The 20,115-nt window shown below is 40.3% G+C and overlaps 1 protein-coding gene across 6 annotated transcripts in view; it reads left to right on the top strand.

Moving 5' to 3' along the window:
- The window catches only part of ARID1B (AT-rich interaction domain 1B), a 326,453-nt gene that overhangs the window by 291,924 nt on the left and 14,414 nt on the right, over positions 1-20,115 (top strand). For 4 of the 6 annotated variants that reach the window (XM_080585915.1, XM_080585913.1, XM_080585916.1 and 1 more), the window contains 5 exons: positions 532-690; positions 6,199-6,408; positions 9,956-10,160; positions 18,378-18,516; positions 19,752-19,924. In XM_080585915.1, the coding sequence (XP_080442041.1) occupies positions 532-690; positions 6,199-6,408; positions 9,956-10,160; positions 18,378-18,516; positions 19,752-19,924 (886 nt within the window). The remainder of the gene's footprint in view (positions 1-531; positions 691-6,198; positions 6,409-9,955; positions 10,161-18,377; positions 18,517-19,751; positions 19,925-20,115) is intronic. The other 2 variants (XM_080585917.1, XM_080585918.1) reach the window with 1 other exon arrangement.

Genomic DNA, 20,115 nt, shown 5'->3' on the forward strand with positions numbered 1-20,115 from the left:
GCGGGGGCAAAGCATCCCAAGCCAAAAGTTGCGTGGGGATTCGGCTGTGCCAGGTGGGTGGGGAAGAAGGGTCTTTGCCTGGTTTTAATCCTTGCAGCCATTTTTCTCTGCCTTCAGTTATAGCTTCCTGTTTTGGCCGCCTCAGCAGCAGCAACATACTTTAATATTTTGCTTTCCTGCCTTATTTGATAAAATAAGGTGAACAGCTTGTTTTTTTTCTTTCTTTCATAAGGGGAAACCCATGCTTAGCATTCCATGTGAGCTTGAAATAAGCATGGTGGCTTAGTGACTTTAGCCAAGCATCCAGCAAACTTTCCAAATTATACTAATTAAGAATGTTGTTTTAATACTTTATATATATATATAAATATATTTATATATGTGTGTGTTTTCTGTATGTGTCTATCTGTTTATATATATTTTATATATAAAAAATTGGTCAGTCTGTTAAACTGGATGTATTTTTTTTTGTTTTTAATAAAGTTTGCCCTGCCTTTGTCATATTATTTTTTTTTTATTCCTCTACCACAGGATAGCTACAGCTCTCAGGGTATTTCTCAGCCCCCAACCCCAGGCAACCTGCCAGTCCCTTCCCCAATGTCCCCAAGCTCTGCTAGCATCTCCTCATTTCATGGAGATGAAAGTGATAGCATTAGCAGCCCAGGCTGGCCAAAGACTCCATCAAGCCCTGTAAGTGGCTCTGGTTTTTTTGGTTTTTGTTTATTTTTTTGTAATTAATTATATTTTAATGCTTGCTTGTTTGTTTTATAAATTCCTTTTCTTCATTATTTATCCACTAAACAGTTTTCTTTCTTTATAACACTGGGTACAAATTCTGCTCTCGGACACATGACTGTAAGTTCCACTGCCTGGCTTCAGTGGGGCCTGAGCATGCTTATCCAAGGGCAAAATTTGTCCCAACAGTACTTTGAAATAAGAAAGAGTAAAATTGCGTGCATCATGCAAGTGTGCTGTCTGGTAATACAGCAGTTGTTGTGAAGAAAACATCCTGTTAATGCATCAGCTTCCAAGCATGCGGACTGTGTTGTTAAGGACAAATTCATTTCTGTTCCTGGGCCCAAACTCCTTCACACAACTGTCTTCACTCTGGTTGCTGCATTTGTCTTTGCTAGTGTTATTTGGGGGTGGGAGGGGGAAGGGGGAAAGGGGGAAAAAAAAGATACATGAAAGTTTGAATTGCAGACTTAGCACCACAAAAAAGCTGCCATGTATATTTTCAAAACATTTTATATTTTGAATTGTGTACGTGGAAATACATGTATTAGGTTCTCAGGATATGATCTAAAACAAAATTGTTTCTGATTTGCTTCTTTCAATTATTTAGAAATAACCCAGATTGTGGGTAGAATAAAACTGGTATGTGTAAGTTCTTAGAAAACTATTTTAGGTGAATAATGTTTAGTCATTCTCGTACAAGAAAAACCTGAGAGATGTGCATGGAACTAAAAAAATAAATGTCATATATATATATATGCACATAGAACAATCTATGTACATATATAGACATATATAGAAAAGAGAATGTTGCCTTAAGACTAAATGGCCTATGGGAAGCAAATGTCTACTTGGCCATTTTTGCTTTTTGTGTTCTTTAATAGGAAAATGTATGTTGTTGTTCTATTATTTTCTTTCTGCTAAAAATAATAATGATAATAGTTTCTTTGTAGCAAAATACTGCAATATTTTTTTGAGAAATATAAAGTGGTTTTTTTTCCAATGTTGACGTTCTCTTAAAATAGCAACAATTCTTTGATAACAATTTAGTTTTCACAAAGCGATATGTTACAGAGTATGTCTTAAAATCAGAGGAAGGCCAATTGGAGTAACAAAGGTCTACCCATCCAAAAGCCAGATGTGAATACCCTGAGCAGAGGGGCGGCGTGGCATGAAATGCACCACCTCGATGTTTTGATGTTTATTTGGCAGCAACTTTGAGTCTCAGAAGGCAGCTGGTGTTACTTGTTCCCACAAAGTCTCATTCTTAACAGTGTTTCTAAGAGGGTGGTACCAAAAATGGGGTTAGTTTTCTTTGTAAGAGTGTTTTGAGCTTGGTAGGTTTTCTGGAGGAAAGCAAGAGATCTATTGCATAGGCTGTCTGACCCATCAAGTCCTTCTGCAATGCATTCCTGAGCTCATTGTATAAACTACACAACAAATCCTAGAGCCATTGTGAACATATGTAGAGTTTTTTTCCATATAAATATGGCAAAGTTTAGTGTTGGAAAAAATGAATAGAGAAAGTTCGTGTTTTCAGTGTAAAAGCTTCTCTTTGGAACGCCCTTCTCTTCAAGTGCCGCTAGACCTTTAGCTTCAGTTAGGTTCTTGGTGCACAGGTAGGGATAAATACAGTGCTTTGGAATGATGGAAAAATGAGTGCTGTAAATTAGCTGATCTCTTTTTACCTATGAAGGCCAGTGTATTGGATAACTTCATCGACTTCAACAGCAGCCTGACATAGACTGGAAGATTGATTGCAGGCATTTTGTTACACTTGAAAACAGGCCAAATTTGTTCATTAAATCCCAGAGCTGCTTCTTGGGCTACAACTTCTCCATTCCAGCAGAGGATAAAAGCAAGGGTGAATGGACTCACAATATCCCTGTGATCCTACTAAGTGGATCCTCTCTTTCAGCAGTTCTATATGGAACCGAGGCATAACAAAATGTAAAGAAGGAACTGTTTTGTGTTACGTTGTGAGGGCTCTTAAGGTGTATAGGTAAAAGGACATCTCTGCTCTGCTAATTTTACATGTAGCGTTCATCCCTGACAGTCTGAGAATCTTCAAAATCCTTTAAAAGAGAATTTGAAAGTGGGTCTGCACTATGCAGGGTCACTCCAGCACAAGGATTACGTAGCCTCACCATGCAAGGGTCTGTGTTAGAGCTATACAACTTCAGTAGGGGATAGGTGTATTGAAAATAAAGTATGAGCTTAGGGAAATTTAATAGGGGAATTGGCTTTGGTATCCACATTCTTTGTTGTTGTTTTTTTAATCACCCATTTAAACATAGCCAGTTGTATCTGTAGAATGACTGGGAATTGAGGGCAGGATAAGATACAACCAAGTTAGTGAAGGTATGTGCTACAGGATTGCACCAGCATTCTTTTATCACCAAAATTATCAACAAACTTTACAAAAGAAATGTTCATGATCTGTGTTCTTCCAGCATTGCCTGGTGTGCCCTCACTCGAGCTAACAATCTGTTAATGGTATCATCTTGTAATAAACCCCTATTTTCCAGGGGTTAACATTGACCTATAGGCAAATTTAGTCTTCCAGCTGAATGTGCCCATGTGGATCTGGAGTTTGTTTGTGTGTAGACTAGCTTGCACACATCTGTCATTTTTATATGTTTACATTTATAAAAAATAGAGAAGAGAAAAAGATCTTTACTCTTGAGGAATAGCATTTTTCCCTCCAGTGCATTCTTCTAAAGTTAACATTTCATTTTAGAAGAAAATTGCACCCATTTTACAAAGCCTGACAACCTGAAAGCTCACACAGTAAGAAACACTTCTTACCTTCGGTAAGCTGTGAAAAGTTTTCAGATTATACTGTCATTTTAGAGCCTGCTGCCACATTGCTGAAAAGCAACATTATTTGAGACATACAGTGGAAGAACCCAGAATGAAAAATTCTTAACTGGTCTCCATTCTGCTCTGAATCTGATTTGAAAAAGAAAATCTTAGTGCATAAAAAAAGAAAATGTAAAACTGGGAAATCCGAAGATTCTTAATAGTGAACTACCATAAAAGTGAAATAGAAACTTCTTTGTTGCCTTGCGTGTTAAAATAAAAGGCCGTACAAAATTTGCTGGGTAAAAGCTGGAATTTCCCACCTTGATTTGTATAGGAGTTCTGTAGCATCTTAAGTATGAGATTAAAATTAATGCTAATGCTGATGAACAGTAGAGTAACTTTGTTATTGCTGCAGTTGGTAGAGGAGTAGCATCAGTTTATTCTGCTGTTCAAGTCTGTGATCGTGTATCTGTTTTCATTACAAAATCAAATCAGTAGCAATAGGACTTGCCTACTGCCCACTTTCCACCCACCACCAAATAAATCTTTGACAAAGTGAATTTGTTGAAAAGAGTTACACTGATTTACGTAAAGACCCAAATACATAGCAAGTGACGCTCTGAGTAAAGTAGTTGCCATTACAGAGTCAGTTTGTGCTTCCATTGCATAATCAAAATCTGCAGGACTCGCGTCAGAACGCTTTCCTGCCAGCCCCTTAGAATTAGAGTTCAGCCTCGACTCTGGCACCAGTAGGATCTATAACACAACTGAATCTGACTCAAGTGAATTCAGGAGTGTGTCTTATTTCTAAGTGAAGAAGGTAGTAGCATCTCTCTGTAGGAAGAACTACTGCAAAGGAGTCACAGTGTCAGGAGACAAGGCAGAAGACTTTACAGGAGGCTATTTATTTAATTAAAATGAATATCCATTCACTGGAAAGAACAGTAATGGCTCATGAAACTGCTGGGTCACCCCCTCTTGGCTTTGTGTTTCTTTTCTCCTGGCTCTCCTCCAGGATTGCCAAGTTTCAGCTGGAGAGAGATACAGAGCCTGTCATATTTTCCAGGCTAATGTGCAAGATGAATGGTGGCAATGCTTTTAAAATCCTTGGCAGTTCGATGCTACCACACCACATCTTTCATGGTGTCAAGTGCCAGCCCTCACCAGCGCTGTGTGGGGACGAGGACAGGTGGGTGGCCCTGTAGCATCCGTGAGGTACATCTAGGGTGTTGTTTAGAAGTGTTCGACTAGAAATAAGTTACTGTTTACTTCAAAGTAGTACTGTATCCTGTTCAAAGTAAGGGAAGGCAAAGAAGGGGAAGAGTGATTGACTAGATGATTTTGAAGTGTCTACTGCAATCAACAACCAAGATTAGGATTTCACTACGTAGATAGAAAGCGTATGTTTCCCTTCATGTGTTTGGCTCCTTTCCCAAAGCTTTATATCAATCTTTCTCTCTTGTGTTTAATTCTGAGCCACTCCATCTCCCAGTGCTGAGCAAATCTTCACCTTGCGCAAGCAGGAGGGTCTTTTCCTGTAGCAACAGCCCCTCTCCGTTGCCTGACCAGAGGCACCTCAGTGCCTGGTCCATCCACGCGTGGCACAATGCCCAGCTCACAGATGGAAAAAGAAGATATGGTGAGAAGATCTGTGTTCCAGCCCCTGTAGCAGCCTCAGTGCTTTCTGCCATCTCTAGATTGAGAAGAAAAGGACATCAGGATAGCATGAGCTTTTGTTGGCTGTAAAGCTGGAACAGCAGCAACGGAAGGGCTTCACTCCTGCACTTCTGCCACACATGAAAGTATTCTGCTCTTTCCACCTCTTTCAGTTTTCCTGTGGTTCAGCTTTGATTTCTCTGAATCCTGTTTTTCCCTGGGTCATAATACACACACTCTTCTCAAGGCAGGTCATATGAAATGACCATCTTCTGTGCTCGTTCAAGAGAGGAGAGTAGTAGCTACTCACGAGCATTATTGTCTCAGGCAGCTAATTCACAATTCACAAAGAGTATTGCCACCAATCTTCTTGTACTGTAGGCACCCTTCATCTTCTTTCTGTTAACCAGCAGTGGTGTGGACAGACAGTAAAACATTACCATTTATGACTCTCAATTGAGTACTACTCCCTAGTGTATTAGACTGCCATAATTCATGCTTTAGGATATTCTTGTGCATTTCCTGTTCTGGTGGAACACTTTTAGGTTTTCTAGCCCCTCTTTGGGTAGAAAGGCAGTGTTCATTTCATTTGTTTTTAGGATTAAGATAAGTTGAGTGGGACAAGTTTGTTTTATTTTTGCCCAAATTACTGCTTGCAAAGCACTTTAAGACAAGTGGACGTGAAGGACTATGTGAGAACTACCTGTTATTAAAATGAAATGAGGCAACATCAGAAACTTGCCTTCTGGGATCCAAAGTTCAGATCGGTGAAAGAAACATGAAAATGGGGAGTTTGGGCCCTTTTAATTAAAAAGCTGAGTTTTCAGTATATGGACAGAATGTACTGTTTGTGCCTGAACTAGTAGCCTTCATTCCTGACTGTTGTGTGATAGCTTTAGTTTGTTTGACATCTTCTCTTTTTCAATGTTGTGAGTTTCTTACTTTCTTTTCCCTCCCCCTCCCACCCTTCCCCCAACTTTTTTTTTTCTTTTTGCAATTCAGAAATCAAGTTCCTCTACCACAACTGGAGAGAAGATCACAAAAGTCTATGAACTAGGAAACGAACCAGAGCGCAAGATGTGGGTAGACCGGTACCTCACATTCATGGAGGAGAGGGGCACACCTGTGGCCAGTCTGCCTGCTGTGGGCAAGAAGCCCTTAGACCTGTTCAGGCTGTACGTCTGTGTCAAAGAGATTGGAGGTTTAGCACAGGTGAGAATTGCTTAAAAGCCAACCTTTTGAAGAGGCAATACACAATTTTCTAGAATGTTTCTTGCCGGTTACACAACTTCATTTTCAGCTCTGACAATAGAGTTGATGTAGAGTTTCAACATATTCATGCTTTTATATTTGTCTGGAGTTCATCTTTGGCTGCGTAATTGCTCTAAAATTCTACAGTTTGAATCAAAATTGATCAACTGTGTAGACAGATGAAGCTGTTACCTGTTCGGGTTACCTGTTCAGGGTAATCCAGTAATACTGCTAAGAAGAGAAAAAGACCATTGTATCAGAGTCACATGTAGAAAACAGATGATAGAGCTGAAAGGAATTCAGCTGAAAGAAAAAGGAGATTTTGAAATCCATCCTTCCCAGATAGGTATGCTGCCTCTGGGACAAATCAGTTCATTTCTCCAGAGAAGTGGCAGAGAGATTCTTGAAAACAGTCCTTCTTCCCAAATCTTTCATCTCCAATTGTCTCTATACAGTACAATTGTGTTTTAAGCACAGACTGTGCTCTCCTTGTGTTCGGAAAACACTTAGAGGATATTTCAGTTTGCCTTACAAACATAATCATTACAAAGAAAAGGTGATTTACTTAATTGAGAGGAAGGAAAAGGAAAGTAGGAAGAGCTGTAAATAAAAAAGTGCAATGTTAGAATACAGAATATACAATTTTCTCTGGCCTTGTTCTCCCTGCTGAACTTATTTGCTATGCCACAGATGGGAGAAGCTTTCGTTTGTATTCTCACCAGTTAACTGGAACTTTGCAAAGGGGTATATGGAAATAACTTATGTAAGGTTCTATATGACTGACCACCGCAGAGCAAAACTAAATGTTTTTTGACTAGCACCATCAAAAGGGAAAGCAGGAGTAAATGGTCAGCATTTGCAGACTTACCTTGTGTATTTGATATTAGCTGGTGATTTCCTGATGCTTACTAAACATACTTGGCATCTACAGGATCAGTCTGGCTAGATGCTAGAAGCTACAGTGAAATGCTGAGACCCATAATTTCTGTGGATTTAAAAATGTCTGTGGATGTCCAATGCTTTGTAAGACTAAGTCTTAAAGACAGGTGTATAGATAAATATCTGTGTAGTATTTAATGGTATATATATGTATATATACCTATGTATATATATAATTTTACACTAATTATAAAATATTAAGTCAAAAATATGGCAAATCAAATTAGATCCTCAGAAAGAGAGCACATCTTAATGATTTATCTGGTTAGTTCAGGAAAGAAACTTCCAACATCAATTAATACCATTTTTACTGCTGTTTTTAATGGTACACTTCACAACATAGGACTTGACTACTGAATTAGATCATTGGCCCTTCAAGTCCAGAAATGCTAGCTATTGCTGTTAGTAGAGGAAGGCAGAGAAACCTAATACAGTTCACCTTGCCAGTTGTTAAATGCTATATATGGGTAAGAGATGGTATCCTGACATTTTTAGTGATCAGCTCATGCCCCCCAGCATCATAAAGATTTGATTACTTTTAGCTCAGAAACTTTATTACAGGTAAATCGTATCATGCAGCTGCTCTGCCTCGTACAGCGAGATTGCGCCCGTAGCCTGACTCGGTATCAAAAATAAAGCAATGGGGACACATGGGATGTTCTGGAGAATCGTTAATGTTTGCTTATCACATTGAAATGTATTTTATTTTGAGACACTCAGTGTTAATTTGCAATGGTAGACGTTATGCATTGCCAAAGAATAGATGCTGTTCACTTAGCCTGATTTTTGAAGGATCTTGAGTTACAAATTTGTGTGCTTCAGTACTGATAAGAATTGACACTGAAAGTAAAGGCTTCTGTTTTTGCTGGTATGCCCACATGAGTGATCACCATGTTTATCTGTTCGGGCCTACTGAGAGGCAAAGTGCTTTGCTTGATGAGATTTATTTAAATGCATCTGAGTGATGTTCTTCTAAAAAGTTGTTGCTCCAGCTGCTATGCTCCACATCTCCTGATTCTGCCCAGAAAGTGACAGGGAACGTAGCTGAGCAGCAGCAGTACATGTTCTCTGAATACGTGCAGCTGATGGGGTCCCAACATGAACAGACCAGCTGCTGGCAGTCTTCTTTTAAATGCCAGTACAGTGGGCATTTAGGCATGAATGTTCCTGTTTGCATTATACAATGTGTTCATTACGTACCACTTAGCTGTAAGTCAGTAGGCACAAAGGGCTGTGTAACTGGATTTCAAGCCTCAGCAGGGGCAGTTTATGAAAATCTCTTCTCCTTTAACTCCTGAGTTCTTGCAGGATCTACCAGAGAAATAAAAGCACTTCACACAGCCATGCCAATCAGCCTACTATTAATGCCATCCCCAAAATACCTTCACTGACTGGCAGCAATTACGATGTTATTAAACACAGAGAGAAATGTAAGAAATAGTTCTTTTGCTGGCATAAAGGCACAAGAACAGTGTGGCTAATGATAACCTTTGTAGCTAGAAAAGTTACGCTGCAATCATAAAATCTCAGGCCTCAGGGCAAGTACAAGGCCTCAGGGCAAGTACAAGGTATCGTGGCATGCAAGAATCAGGATTCTTCCCCAGCATCAGCCCAGATGCTCAGATGTTCATAGCCCATTTATTTCAGTGCTGTCTCCCCTCCTTGGATCATACCTAGCAATTGCACAACTGCCTGAATGAACTTTGGGGCATCAGGTGTTACAGCAAAATACTCTCTGCTACGACTGGTACAGCTGAGTGAGCCAGTGGCATCATCCACGATGACAAATGAACTGAGCTGTTATTGCAGATCAGCTGTGTTTGAAGAACTCAGGAACGGATTCTTTGGATATTCTCAGCCTTGCACTGTAAACAAGACTCACAGTGGAGCTGTGCGGTCAGCAATGTAATACAGGGTATTGCTGGGCTAGCCCTGCATGTTTGAAGTCTGCCTTAATTAGTCAAGGGGCCTCACTTCACTCTGCCTCTCATCTAGCAAAAGGATCATTGATCTGTCCCTGCAAGATGCCCTAAAGTGAAAGGACTCGAACCAGGAATTATAGGCTAAACTGTCTGACAGCTGGTGGCTAGTTTGGAGAAAAAAAAAATATTTTTCATATCAGTGCTCAAATACTTAAATTGCACAATAGCACTGTTATTGCTTTTTAAATTAGTTTTTAGAAGCTGCTTTTTAATTAGAATGGGGTGGGTGTGGGTGGGTGTCAGAGTAAGAGTGAGTGTGCATTTGCTTGGAGATAAATTGCTAACTGAAGAGCACAGGCCCTGGAAGACTGCAAGGCATTTAAAAGATGCACCATGCAGAAGACTCTCAACAAGCAAAGCTTTTTATGTAGCTATCAGCAGGTTCCTTAATGGTTTTATAACTGTAAATGCTGTCTATGCATTACTTCGTGTGGGAGTAATGAGCATTAGTTAGAAGAGGAAAATAAAAAAAAAAAAAAAAAAAAGTAAACCAAGGCATTAAGTACTTTTTTTTTCTTCTTTTGTCTCCTGACTTTTAAACAAGCCAGTCTGCTGCAAACCAATGATTCTGCCATTTCTTGTGCTAGGTTAATAAAAACAAGAAGTGGCGTGAGCTGGCAACAACATTGAACGTTGGCACTTCGAGCAGTGCAGCCAGCTCCCTGAAAAAACAATACATTCAGTACCTGTTTGCCTTCGAGTGCAAGATCGAGCGAGGGGAGGAGCCCCCTCCAGAAGTCTTCAGCACTGGAGATACCAAGAAACAACCTAAGATTCAGCCGCCATCTCCTGGTAAGTAGAAAAAACTGCAGCCTCTTACACAACCATTTTTAAATGCGCAAGATATTCACTAGGTTGCAGTTTTTATATTTAGAAGCATGTCTTGCTAATATTAGACAAACTGCGAGGATAAATATGTTGTTGGCATCTTGTTTTCCAACTTGAACCAGCTCCTGAGTTGAGTCAGATTTAACTCTGAAGAGCTATCCACGGTTACGTATCTAGTCTTTGCTCAAGATGCGTGTACCAACGTACCCCTAAAATTCAAAGAGTTACGTTGTTCCAGTAAAAATGAAAGCATTCTACAAGGCCGTGCTGGTGCTGTAAGACATGAGGCAGCCAGCACCAGGAGGAGTTCCCATTTATCTAAAGATGAGGTCCTCTTGCCTGCACCTTCACTGCTGTGACTCTGAAGCTGCATTTTCAGCATGGCTGTTGCTCGGTAGAACTTCAGTTGGAGGCAGGATGGCAGATGCTGGGCTAATGAGTGGATCTCAGATGGTTGCTCTGATGTGGCTCGTGTTGAATGTGTGACAGATGGAGGGAGCTGAGAGTACGGTGTATCCCCACGGCCAGACATTGTAGTCTGGAGGCACGCTCTCTATTCTGTTGTTGTTAATCCTGCATGTCAGATAAGTTGTTAGCATCACCATTTTTATCTTCTCTGAAAAATCAGAACATGAATTGATTGATTTGGGCCATTCTTTTTGCGTGTACAGTGTAGTTTCTTTCTAAATTAATTTAACTTGAGACTTGCAAGATTTGATAGTCATGATTGATATTCAACACAGGAAAATTCTTTAGTAGTGACATTTTAAGTATATAGGAAAAGGTGTAGTAAGTATTAGTCTATTAAGTTGACTTCTGAAAATTTTTCCTTTGATTTGCTGGTTATTAGACTTATCTGAGCAACAAAATAATTTTGCTAATACCTAGCTTCACATTTACTGTTAGGTAGACTGCCTTCTGTTATTGCCAAGAGAACATAATTCTGGAATGTTTATAGCAGTTCCCTATGTGAGAAGGCAGTACTGGAAAAGTATTTAATAACTTAATTTCTGTTATTTCAGTTCACTGGCTGAAAATAGGAGGTGGAGAGTGGGGGACCCAGCAAGCTCTCGAGGTATTTTGCTGGCTGTATCGCCCCAGTTTGATAATTCCTATTGTGAATACCAGAAAATTTGCAAAAACCTTTATCATCATATAATACAGTTTTGGCCTTTACAAGATCATTTCATATGATAGTGCTTTGTCACTACATAAGAAGATAAAAGCAATAAGGCTTAAATCTTTTCCAGCGTGATGTATTTGGTGTCAGGATTTGGGGGAGCATTTAGTTAAACACTCCTAGATACATCTCTTCATGTAATACTTTAAATAGTTCCACTTCCTCGTTAATACCTATAGTTATCAGGTACCCCAATGTTGGTTATTTAATATAGAAGATAACTAGATGACTTCGCAAGGCAATTTTAGAATGTGGAGAAAAACACATAATACAAGAAGTGAAGCCAAGTCCAAATGTTTATCAGTCTGAAATGAGCATGGCATGTCCAGAGTGTGCCCCACTGCAAAAATTAAAAGATGTTGCGTTTGCCTCTCACTCCCAAGAAGGCTGGTAAGGGGAGTGAAACTGTTTAGACTTGCTAAGGAGTGTCAAGAGGAAAATAATCTCTTTCTAAAACTAAGAAGCAGTACTAAAAATGAAAGGGTATTGTGCTGTGCTGTCTCCTCCCTTGCCCATCCCCCTCCAACACCGCGCTCAGTAGTTTGTTCAGGGACAATTCCCGTGAATCGGCTGAACTTTGAGATGAAGAATCCTGATTTAAATACGTAGACCAGAAACAAAGGAACAGAAATACCACACGTACCATTTTTACAGCGTCCTTTTGTATCGTGGTGCCACAGATTAAAATGATAAAGTCCAAGTTTAAATTTATCATAACATTCAAGGAAGCCTCCTATGAGGAGAACTGAAACTATTTTTCTAAAATAAAAACACAGCAGGACATAGAGACTAGAAGAGGGGGAAGCAAGCAAAGATCTCAAGGTTTGTTTTGTTGGCTAGAAAAGAACTCGTGTCACTGAATGGACTGCACTTCTGTACGCAGAAAGGCTTTCCCAGTGTGTATCAGCTTTAGTACATGAAATCCCGCTGAGGTATAGATGCTGCAGAGAGTACAAGCCTGTTCTTTTTAATAGTCAGCTTTTTTTTCTCTCCCCCTTTTCTTTGGTTTATACCAACATTAACATTTTAACTGCACAAAAGAAGTAGAGTTGTGGATGTACTTTAGATAATCTGTTACTCTTTGGCATTCAGAGGGAACAGGAGCCCGGTACAACATGGAACGGTAGCCTCGTAAGGTCCTCCTTTTAACCATTAGCCTTTGTTGTGCAGTTAGCTCAGTGTAGGCAGAGCCACTTCAAAGCAGAAACCATTTGCAAAGAACTAGTTGGCAGCATTAGTGCTTTGGGTAATTTGATAAAAAAGCAGGGGGACTTGTCTCAGAGAGGGGGTGTTGTATTTTGTCTGTGAGAGACAGTGCAAAAACCGTAGCAAGCAGAGCCCAGCAGAAGAACCTGCTCAGGAAAAGGATGCGATGTGCAAGTCAAATCCAGGGAACTGCGATGCAGCAGTGTGGGTTCATTTGCTTGTAGCACTGTATTTGGGATTTCCCATCACTTTTGGTTTTTACATCACTAACTCTAATAAGGTAAATGATATGTAAAGGAGCGAATAGCTTAGTGCTGTGTACAGTGCAATTCAGAATAGTGTCAGCAATTACATAAAGTTGAAAAAGGGAATCAGAGTAGCCAGTTTGCACTGCAGAAAAGATATTAGTGATAGGATTAGCTACCTATTTTAATAAACATTCTGGCTTCATAGTAGTGTTGGATCCTCTTCTGTTCTTTCAGAAAACTGCCAGGCAGAGGTGGGGGCCCGAAGGCGTTGGAGTGTGTCTTGCACTGCTCTGAGGCTGTGCAAGCTGGAGATGTGCTTGTGGTAGGCTGAGACCTTGATATCACACCTTGGGTCTGTCTGGGTCAGGTAGTACCACCAGCAGAGAAGACCAGCAGCAGATGCCTAATGCCAGGCTAACTATTAGAAGACCCCTGCTGGCCCTGTGTCCTGATTGTTGGGTCTGTGCCAAGGTCCATGCCAACTGTTGAGTGTTATTTTGCTGTGTAGGCATTCCTTTATGGAGAGAAAGGCACCGTAGGTCTTCGTAAGCATCCTTCTAGGGCTCCAGTACTTTCCAGAAGTGGGTACAAAGACAAAATGCTTTTCCCATCATGTGCATTCGATGGTTTTGACCCAAACACGCACAAATCACGTGGCAAGTCCTAAACTGAAAATAATTCCCAGCAACCGTTCCGCTAGGCACTAATGGGTGCAGGAGAAGAAGAAGCCGGCCAAACACCGGCATGGAGGCGATGCTTCCCGTCGCTGCGCCGTGGCACTGTGAATTCATAGCCACAGCGTGCGGCGAGGCGTGCGTGGCTCTCAGGCACTGGTGCGAGGGGGTTACCCCGCACAGAGCGAGTGGGGTGGGCACCATGGCACCGTCAGCTTGCTCCCGAGGAGCAGGGCCAGCAGGGCTGCCTCTCGGCCGGCCTGGGAAGCAGCTCCGGGGGGAGAGAGGCAGGGAGCGCCCGCAGCGAGCTCCCCGTGCTTCCCTGGCAGCAGAGAAGCAGGACCTGGGGAGGGGGGCGGTGGCAGGTGGCTGACCGACCTGCTGTTACTAGCAGGCAGGTGATGTCACGGAGCGCGCCACCGGGCCAGCCAGGGAATCCCCACGGAAGATGGATGGGCGAGGGGTCGGAGGACATGGGGGCAGGCAGAGGTGCCCCCACGCCTGTGCCCGCGCCCGCCAGGGGGGCCCTGCCGCAGCCAGCGGCCCCCAGCCCGGCCAAACTGGGGCACGGGGTTCGTGCTGTGTGAATTGTCTTCCCAGCGTGGCGGCTGGCTGCTCGCTCTGAAGTATGCGAATGTGCTTAACCTTCAGTAACCTTTCCATTGTTTACTTTAGAGTATACATTTGTAGCTTCTGGCAAAAGGTAGGGATATCCTAGAGAGCACGTCAGGCCTCCTATTAATGGCGTTTCAAGAGGTTGAATTCTTTTTATTTTTTCCTCCTTTTTTTTCCTTTTTTTTTTTTCCTGGAGGGAAAAAATTGCTGGCAAGAGAAATCTTTTTTATGTATTTATTTTTTTAACTGCATATTTCTGGTAAATAAAGGGTCTTTCCTGAAAGCAGCCCACGCTGCCATTCAGGCTTTGCAAGGAAAAAGCCATGGCAGTACTGCAATTCCATGCTGCCGGGAATAACACGGGCCGTTGAGTGAACTGTGGCAAGGGTTTGTAGGACTTCACTTCTCACTAACAGAAATGCTCCTTTTATTTCTTTTTGGATGGATTTTAAATTCCTAAAAGCATACTCTTACAGATCTGCTATGACACTTGAGAGAGAAGCATTACTTAGACACGGACGTGAGATGAAGAATTCATTAGCTATGTATACACAGTTTTTTTTTCCTGGACATCCGCAAGTCAGCTGCAGTCATGTACACAGAGATTACCTATTCTAAAAGAACATTAGTGTTTGTCTTCTTTATTCATTCTTTGTTTAGTACTGAAGCTTATAAAGCACTTTAAAAGACAGGGCTTCTGTTTCAGGAAGTCCACGATGAAAACGAAACAGCTAGCATAATAAAATACCTGCAAGAATAGATGTAAAGAATTCAGAGAATAGATTAACAAATGTAAAATTTCAGGTGAAACATGAAAAAAGGAATCTGGCACTTTCTTACAAAGAAGAAGGTTGTTTCCATATCCTTGAAAACTAGAAAACATTGCTAATAGCAATGTGTGTAAAATGTATGAGTATGTGTGAGGGAACATAAGTAATCTGCATTTAGTGTTTGCACATGCTATATCCAAAAACTGGTCAAAGTATATTGTTTTGTTGCAAAGTCTAGTGCTGAAATGTTAAGAAATGCCAAAAGTGAGATATAATCATTGTAACCTTAATTATGTTTCCTTGTGCATCTACAGTTCAATACACTCTTAATCATGCGGTCACATTGATATTTTTTCTGTGAAATGTCTGTGTCATTCAGTGCACAAAATAAACAAATGTTCAACAAATGAGAAGCTATTCAGTATTTTGTGTTACCCTCACCTTTCAATACTTGTGCCACAGTTTTCAGACAGCCTCAAACAGAGAATTATAACTTTACTCCTTGTTTTTTTTCTCTTGGTCTTCATTATAACTGTATTTGAGGGCTTTAAAAGCGTTGATCAACCTTTGCAATACCCACCTGAGAGGAAAAGGAGTATGATTCCTGTTCTACAGATGAAGAGATGGGCCACCAAAAAAGTTTATGTCATGAGTATCAGCTCATTCTGGGTGCCAGTTTTCTAAGTTTTGCCATGTATCGCCCTTTATATGATCTCACCTGTTGCCCTATTGTGTTCTGCATAGCCACAAATCAGCACCTTTAAAGAGATGCTCTGAGGAAAGGACCACACACCTAAGAACCTCTTGTGAAAAAAATAATTTCATTCATATGCCCAGTATTGCACGTGATTTTTTTACAGGAGCAAGAAAAAAAAATAGCTTGAGGGGAAGATCCATCTGGATAACTTCCTTGTGATTGTCTGAAGCATGGTAAAGGTTTAAGTAACTGAAAATCACATCCTACAAGAAAGAGTTACCTTACTTAAAGAACGTAGGTCATACCCACTCTTGGGCTCTTCTTGTTAGCTGATGACCTGATCCAGAGGTTGAAGCAGTTGCAGGCCCTAGTCTGTAGAAGTGTGCCTTACCCAGCAGGGACCTAGAGCAAAACACATTAACAAAGCAATACCAGAAACTTGGCACTTCTTGTAATAGTATTTGCCTTCCATTTTTCAGATATTTATAAACGGTCGTTTAGAAGGGGTTCAGGGTCAGGGCAAATAACTATAACTACCACCCAGCAGATAGAAATTTAACTTGCAGGTTCTCTGTTGGACATCTTTCTGTTTTTAAATCTTTCCTTGTAGAAGAGATTTCTAAAAACCACGTTACTCCTAATAAAGATACTGTGTATTCAAGCAGCCCATAGGTAATGAAAGAATATTTTGCTTGTTTTATTTGGGTTTACTTTAGATACGAATTAAGGTTTTGCTCAGGTGGAATAGGGAAGAACTTAACTGCTGCATAAGAGCCAATCGTAAGAGAAATGTGCAGGGTGAAGCAATATCATATTTTACAGCAAGTATGTGGATAAACTAAGATGTTTGCTTACACAGTTCTAATATGACAAGATGGTGTGTGACAACTCAGAAATGCCTTCAAGCTTTTTAGAAGTAATCTAGAACTGTGTTTAAAGCACAATAGGCCTTGAAATACAAAAGAGCGGGAGAATGATCGTGTCTTACTCAGGGGGTCATATATACAAAGGGTTCATTTTATGTGAACATGATGATTTTCTTTATTATTTCTTGGATTTGTTTTGTTATAGCACTAAAGCCTTCAGTCAACTGTAGCCTGAATTTTTGCAAATGTTGTTGTTACTGTACTAATGCAATCAGAGAGCTTTTCTTGAACTTTTTTTGAACGTCATTTCTATGTGAGCATAATCCAAACATGCCTTAGAAAGTTGAGGACAGGAACAACATGGTCTACAAAATGTGCATTTTACATATGCACTTGCTACTGAGACTGATTTCCAGATAGTGGAACATGTGTTACAGATATAAATGAAACACATAAAAAGGGTGTTCTTCAGTTAAAAACAAGCTCTGCCTGTCAAGATGATGAGTGTTCTAGGAGTCTGAGTCAATTATAAACTACTCTCTCTTTCACATGCAGAAGAAAAGCCCATACTGCTTCTTCCAATTTTTCCTCTAGCAGTAATTTATAAAGTTTTGTTAATTGGCTGTTGAACGTAGATAGTCAGGTACTATAAAATGCTTACATGACAGTTCATAAGAAAAAAAAAAAAAAAGAAAAAAAAAAGAAAAAAAAAAGACCTCTCAAGCCAAAGCCATGTCTTTCTAAGTCTATTAGGTTTGTGATTTTTTCTGTTTGAAAATTGCATCCATAGACTTGACCCTACAACTTCTCGGGACGAATTCCTGCTACGAGCACCAAACAAGCAGACAAGGCCAGTCTGATCCAAGGTTTAGACACTGTTAATGATGCCCTTCTATTGCCTTCTATATCAGAAAAATACTACATCAAATGTTGGGGGGTAATCCTCTCAGTATTCGTATAAAAAGAGTAATTTCAAGTGTGTACTTTAAAAGACTGGTCTGAACGTGTTTTATCATTAGCTTATGTGATATATTCAGTTAATGCTCTTGTTACTGTTGGAATAGAATATTCTATGCTTTTCTCCACTCGTTGTCATATCAGGAATATAGCTATTTACCATGGTCGAGGAGGACAGTAGTGCAGGTACGCTACTACTCTCTGAGACCTCAACGTAAAAGTTTTCGCAGACGAAATAGGTGGCTTTGCAGAACTGACCTGGTCTTGTTACACATGCTCTACGGTGATCCTAGCTACATTTTGTTAAGTTGTACTTTACTATTTATACAGTTTTATTAGGAATGTGTGCCATAGCTCCTGTTCGTATTCTACTTCCAGTGGTTGCTTTCTTCTTACCCTAGATTGTCTTCTGCATTTCTTGAATACAATCTTTTGCCACGCTGTCTCAAAACTGACATAGAGTTGCAGTGTGCCACTAACCGTTTGCCATGTTTCACCTCAGAAATGTCTGCCTTCTAGTAGTAAATGAAATTATGTTCTTATATTAATACAGCAGTTTAAATTTGTAGGAAAAGCTTCTGGCTGAAATTTGCCTTATAAATGTCTGTGTTGTGGTAGTGATTATATAAAGAAGCTGTGCCAAAGAACAACCTTTCATTTACTCTGTTGTAAACTATAGACAATTAACTCTGTATCTCTGACCTCTGTTTTAAATGATCCTTCATCTAGATGATTTCTATTCATGTTGCTTCAGGCATCAGATTTAATTCATGGTTCTAGGAAAGATGATGGCTATTACTGCACAGCATATCCTGATCTCAGAGGATCTGTGGAAGTTATAAAGTATTGAGATGCATGGTATAAGCAGGCTCATGGGGGAAAGAACTAGTTTCTCTCACTGATGATTATTATTTCCGCAGTAATTTGGCTTCTACCTTTTAATATTTCCTTTTTCTTTCATCTCCCAGCTAATTCTGGTTCCTTGCAAGGTCCACAGACTCCACAGTCTACTGGTAGTAATTCCATGACAGAAGTGCCAGGCGATTTGAAGCCCCCAACACCAGCATCAACACCTCATGGACAGATGACACCTATGCAGGGTGGCAGGTATGAGAAGGGCTTTGCTTCATTTTCTCTTACGCTGTAGTTCTACAAAAGTTTAAGCCAGTCTTTCCTTTACCCAACTGCTCAGGCACTCGTTTGATTCTGTGCTGAACCAGTCCAGCCTTAGAAGTGGCAGAAAATCATCTCTCTTTGGAGGGGAGATTGGGAAAGGGAGGAAGGAGTAGGAGCTGCTTTAGCTTTCTAAGCACCAGAGAAGGATCAAACAAGCACAAGTGCAAAGGAGAGAACGTGAACATGTCAAGAGTGGGAAGGACTGTGGAACCCAGCAGCACCAGCTTAGAACCACAGCCTTGCTTCTTGGGTATACAGGTCTGGACCTGTATACCCAAGGAGGATTCAGCTGGATGGACTGAGATTTATTTCAGTTCTCTGTCCTACAAGTCACACAGGCCAGCTTGATCTGAAGTCTTCTCTCCATTCATAAAGAATCATTAGCCCATGGACATCCAGCAAAAAAAAAGTTCTTGTTGACTTCAGCAGGAACATACCTGAGCTTTGAACTGTTTACAAGATCATTCAGAACTTAACATACTTATATTCTTTTTTCTTCATCTCCAATAGCTCGGAACGGATAACCAGAACTTTCTTAATCATCTGTGATTCAGACTGAGTTTTCTTCCATTGTGAAAAATATTTTCTTTTGCATTAAGAATAAATTTGGTAGTTAATAGTGAAAATTCATTTTCCAAGCCAAATTTGTAAGGGCTTTAGAATAAAGCTGGCTGCAGCCATAAAAGTTAGTGCCTCTCCATAACAAGAAATGGTATTTGGGAGGTAAATCAAATGTAGCTGTTTAGTCTTTAGTAGGAGAGCAAGGGAATAGTAAATTGGTAACCTTGCAATCATTACCTTTCAGTTGGTAAATTTGAAACTGATCAACAGTAATTCTGTTTTGACACAGCATGTAATTAACCTGTGCTTGTGAGGACAACAGCTTAGTGAAATTTCAGAAAAGTTTAGACTTCTACATGACTAATAGGAATATGCGCAGTTGAATTAGATGAAAAACACTGATCTTTAATGTAAGTAGCCAGATAAGCATGGGGGAAAAAATGGGTAGATTTTTTAATGTTGGTGAAAGTTGTTTTCATCTTCCTCAGCTGTATCCTGCACTGCTGAAGATAGCGTCATGGACTAGGCATATTATAGTCCAGTCTGCTTTCACAGTTCTTAGAAATATATGATGATGTTAATGCCTCCTTTTTCTCCTCTGCTAGAAACAGCGCTGTTAGTGTGCACGATCCCTTTTCTGATGTAAGTGATTCAGCATTCCCGAAGCGAAACTCCATGACGCCAAATGCACCGTACCAGCAGGGAATAAACATGCCAGATATGATGGGAAGGATGCCATATGAGCCGAATAAAGATCCTTTCGGTGGAATGAGAAAAGGTATTTTCTTTGTGGGAGTTTAAGTGTTCTTACATCGATTTAATCAGGATATTCTAGTCATCAGAATGAGCTGCACACTTTGCTGATTCTAACACTGGTAAAATGGCATGCTTATAGCAAAAAGAGAGATACAGTGCAATTCTGTTTCATTCTGCTCTGATCATATTTTCCCCTCTCAGAGTCATATTGTG

This window comes from Anser brachyrhynchus (genome assembly GCF_964034855.1).
Source record: "Anser brachyrhynchus genome assembly, chromosome: 3".
In the NCBI taxonomy this organism is placed as follows: domain Eukaryota; kingdom Metazoa; phylum Chordata; class Aves; order Anseriformes; family Anatidae; genus Anser; species Anser brachyrhynchus.